At 32.2% G+C, this 4,759-nt stretch overlaps 1 protein-coding gene across 1 annotated transcript in view; it reads right to left on the bottom strand.

The window, feature by feature from the left end:
- LOC105128120 (transcription factor MYB108-like) overlaps window positions 1-1,484 on the bottom strand; it is a 2,233-nt gene extending 749 nt beyond the window's left edge. Inside the window, exons 1-3 of the mRNA XM_011029642.1 lie at window positions 1,194-1,484; window positions 345-474; window positions 2-197 (exon numbers count right to left, since the gene is read on the bottom strand). Of these exons, the coding sequence (XP_011027944.1) occupies window positions 2-197; window positions 345-474; window positions 1,194-1,371 (504 nt within the window). The 5' untranslated portion in view covers window positions 1,372-1,484. The remainder of the gene's footprint in view (window position 1; window positions 198-344; window positions 475-1,193) is intronic.
- Window positions 1,485-4,759: the final 3,275 nt, after the last annotated feature.

Here is a 4,759-nt window from a genome sequence, read left to right as displayed (position 1 = left end):
TGGTGGCAGGGGAGGCTGCCGCAGCTTGAATTCTTTCAATTAACCTAGGCATCCATAGGTATCTCATGGTGTCCTTGAATTGCTTGCTATTTACGTCGCATTTAAGCTGTTTCGCGTGCTTTTGTACTCGGGTTCTCCAGTAGTTCTTGATTTCATTGTCGGTTCTCCCTGGCAAGTGTTGTGCAATTTTAGACCATCTGCAAATTGTTCAAAATTAAATAGCTATGTTATTATTACTTGTTACGGCTAAGATTAAGAGTAATTAATAAAAGCAGAAACATTCTTGTAATGAAATGACATTTGCTAATTAGTATAATTAGAGCGTGTGTGGTAGTATTGCATACCGATTGCCCCATCGAGAATGAAGTTCAAGGATCATGAGTTGTTCTTCAAGAGTAATGTTTCCACGTCGAACATCAGGCCTTAGATAGTTGAGCCATCTTAATCTGCAACTCTTTCCAGTTCGTTTGAGGCCTGTTTCATCGAGTTGGGTTTGGTAAAGTTATTAAGAGAACAAATAATTGGAAAAGAAAACGGAGCATTTTCGCTCTATACTAGTACTACTTTTTATAGTTGATGTGCTTTTTCACAAACTTTTCGATAGAGTTGTCTTGATATAAAGCTGTACGGCTGTAAAGAACAATCATCTATCGCAATATTATCTCATTCTTGTAAGAATAATTCACATCATCAAATTCCCACATAGGAACCTAGCTACGAAGTTTCTCATCAACGAAATATATATATTGAAAGGAGAGTTCTAAGATTTTGGCATTTATTTGAAGTATACAAGGAAGACCCATTGAAGATTATGAAGGTATATAGAACCACGACAAAAACAAATTGAGACATGTTGGTCAAGTTGTTCTTCGGCTCTTTGCCATCTATATTGGAGCTATTGATATTTTGATTGGAAAGGGGTGTTAGAGAGAGAGAGAGACGGGACGGAGAGAAACCTATAGTTTACCTGCACAACGAGCCAGAGAATTCCAGCGTCCCTCGCCATGAGTAGCAATGTAATCGATAAGCTTGAAGTCTTCTTCAACAGTCCATGGACCTCTTCTTAAGTCAGCCATCATCTCTTCATCACTTTGTTCGGCTCTTTGCCATCTATATTGGAGCTATTGATATTTTGATTGGAAAGGGGTGTTAGAGAGAGAGAGAGACGGGACGGAGAGAAACCTATAGTTTACCTGCACAACGAGCCAGAGAATTCCAGCGTCCCTCGCCATGAGTAGCAATGTAATTGATAAGCTTGAAGTCTTCTTCAACAGTCCATGGACCTCTTCTTAAGTCGCCCATCATCTCCTCATCACTTTGTGTGGTGGAGGAGGAGCTGTTGCTGTTGCCTTTAACATCCATCATCGACATGTATTTCCCGTAATTGGAGAAACTAATTGATTGAAAGAAAGAAAGGTTTACTTTAGAGAGGATTTTTAGAGAGAAAGAGAGAGAGAGAGATGGATTATTCAGCAAGACAGAGAAGGTGGGGGGTTTTATAGATGCATTGATGGGTTTGAAATTATTAGAGAAATAGTTAGAGAAGAGAGCAAGCCGCAATTGGAACTCGTGGGGTGTTTTAATTAACTAATGCTATATTTAATTACCACTTAAGCTTGCTAGTTTAATTATGGCAGTGAGTGCCCATGCGGCTTTGAAGTTTGACCCTTTGACTTTGCTGTCCTCTTTCTTTTTCTATGCCTGAGTTTTTTTTCCAACAGTCATCAAAACCAAGATGTAAAATATAAATTATATTTATTTTGATATGATAACAAAATTAGTATTTGTGATTTTAATTTTAATTTAAGCTGATGAGATATGTGATAGTGGGTGGGTACTTCTGAGATATCAAAAAAAAAAATTACGAACTATTCACCTTCAATGAATTTTCAAAACATATTACTGTATTATTGATGTCTTGTGAAATCAACACGGTTGATATGGTTTAAAAATTGTGTTCCTAATGTGTATATATTTAAAAATTAAATTCTTGCTACATTTTTCTCTTTCTTTCTCATTTTTCGGAAATATTGGTGTTTTATCCTCTTCAAACAAGAGCAATCTCCATTTCCCATTTTCTTGTAAATGATTATCTTTTAAAATAATTTTATTTAAAAATATATTAAAATAATACTTTGTTCAATTCTTAGAATTTATTTTTTTATACCAATACATCCTAAAATCATCAAAAAAATTAATTTTTTTTACTACATCATAATCATGAGTACTTTTAAAATAAATTATGACAGTAAAAGTAGAAATTAAGTATAATTCTTTATATTTTTAAAATCAAAAGAGATGATTATTAGTATAGCGAGGTGCTCAGACCTTTTCTAAGAACTATACACATAACAATACAACAACTATTCAACAAGAAATCTTTAGTTTTCTTAAAAAAAAATCTAAAAAACTTTTTTGGGAAAATATCCAATAAAATAAAAGGCTATATAATGAAACTTGCTGTAAAGCATGGTAAATAACAAATTTTCAATAGAAGAAAAATTATAAAACGAAACTTGCTGGTCTAATAAAAATATCATAAATTTATTATTATTTATCTTCCAAAAATAAAGTCATGCATTCATTTCTTTAAATATGATTCATAATTATATTGAATTAGTGTTAATTTGATATTATGATGCCCCTTTTGTGGAGTCAAAGGATTTAAAATCTCTTAAAATCGAAGCGAGTTTAATTTATGATCGGACGGAGCAGCGTAAAAGAATCCTGGACTAGTTTAAAACTGAGACTTGGTTATTGTTGTTGCTGTTTAGTCATCCTGTATATTTCATTGCTAGAAGCCATTCGATTACATTTTAACTGAAAATGAAAGAGAAATGGGACTCTGCTGTTCAAATCAATGTCTTCACTGCCTTAGAAGTGTCTTTATCGCCATTACAGAACATTTAATGTTTATTTTGTTTCTACTCATTTATCTCGCTTTGAATTAGGATAGCCCCAACCTAGCTATTACCTTTCTGACAACACACACTCTGCTTTGAGATTTAATATATATATTGAACAGAATTTTATCTTTTCGTTTTACTTCGAGAAATTATGCCTTATGCTCTAAATTAAATAAAAATTTCAAAAAAAAAATTTCCCTCGTGTAAAATACATAAAAGCACACTCCCCCTGAACACTTTCTCTCTTGGGTGGTGTGGCTATATCTGTGTTAGGATTTACAATTCAACTCTAAAAACTAGAAATACTAAAACTATTGCATCTTATGTTTTTTCTGATAAGGTACCCCTCGCACGTGCATATTAAAGAACTTGGACACAATAATTGATTTTCCATGATGGAAGCATAATGTGGATTTATACACGTTTGGGGTGTTTTTGGGATATAAATTTAGTGAGATGTGTTTTGTTTTTTTTTTACGGAACCCACAAAATTAAAAAAAAAAAAAAGCAAGGGAAAAGATGCAACACGTGCTCTTGATGGTGACTTTTTGTGCAATAAATGAATTGTATTTAAAAAAACGAAGGGAAAAAGAAGAAGAAAAAAAAAAAACAACCACCACACCGCCCTTCTAGACACCCTTTTAAACTCTACAATTTTTAGGCTACCCGCAGTGTCTCTAGGATTGTGGTTTTACAAAAAAAATTACCAAATTGGAGTGTTCTGGGTTCTAGATCTGAGATTGTTTCAAATTACCCGCAGAGTTTTTTTTTCAAATCGTGCTTATTTGAATTTTTTTTTATAGTGTCGCAAATCTTTGGATAGTCGCCTTTTAGTTTTATTATGAATTCCTCTTCCTCTTCTTCTACTCTTTCCTGGGGTAGATTACGACGTGGTTGAGTTTTGTTTTGCTACCTATGCTAATGGCTGTAGACTCTTGTATGCTGTACTTTCTTGGAATGGAATGGTTTGATTTATTGAGGTTTTATGGGTGCGCATACAATGATCTACGGGTTTTGAGATTGTTATCTCTCCTTTGTATTGTCATACACCGCTAGATAATGAACTTAGTTGTACATTTTGAATCGGATTCTTTAATGTGTATTTAATATGATGGTTAACTGGATGCTCATGAATTGTTTGATGAAATGCCTGTAAATAATTTGTGCTCATGAGACTTTTCAATTTCTGGGTATGCTAGGATGAATTTAGTTATTAAAATGAATATAATGATAATTTTGTTATTTTGATGATTCAAGAACTCTATAATTAACAAGTAAAATAAATATAATTGTAAATGTGTAAATATTCAGATTTTTACTTTTACCTTTTTGGCATGTTAAGAATGTAAAATATTATATAATATGTGAATTGTATGATATAAAATGTAATTTTTTAAAGTATAACAGAAAAATAAAAACACGATAAAACTATTAATGGTTTTCTCCAATTATCCCTTTAATTCTTTGCATCTTTATTAATTTGACAGGACTTGAAGTTTTAAATTAGAGATTGAATTGCCTTGGTGAATTATGGCTATCAAAGTGCTTCACTTGTCACTGATCAACCATCTTGATAATCACTGTTAAATAGATGTTAGAATTCAGCAGGAAGCCCTCTGAGACAGGCAGGGCCTGAAGGATTTTTTTTTGTTTACAGCTTCACCTTTGATAATATTTATAATTTTAAATTAAATAATAAAACAATTAAAATTTGAATCCCTTTTTAATTTTATTTTCTAGTTCCGTTATTGTTGTTGCTAACATATTATTTCTGAACTCTTATAAATTGGTTAGATAATAGTAATTGCGTTTGCTTTTGCCATTATCATCTCGGTTTATATATATATATATAT

This window comes from Populus euphratica, unplaced genomic scaffold (assembly GCF_000495115.2).
Source record: "Populus euphratica unplaced genomic scaffold, PopEup_1.0 scaffold1.1, whole genome shotgun sequence".
NCBI lineage: Eukaryota > Viridiplantae > Streptophyta > Magnoliopsida > Malpighiales > Salicaceae > Populus > Populus euphratica.
This window is presented reverse-complemented; position numbering and strand designations above follow the sequence as displayed.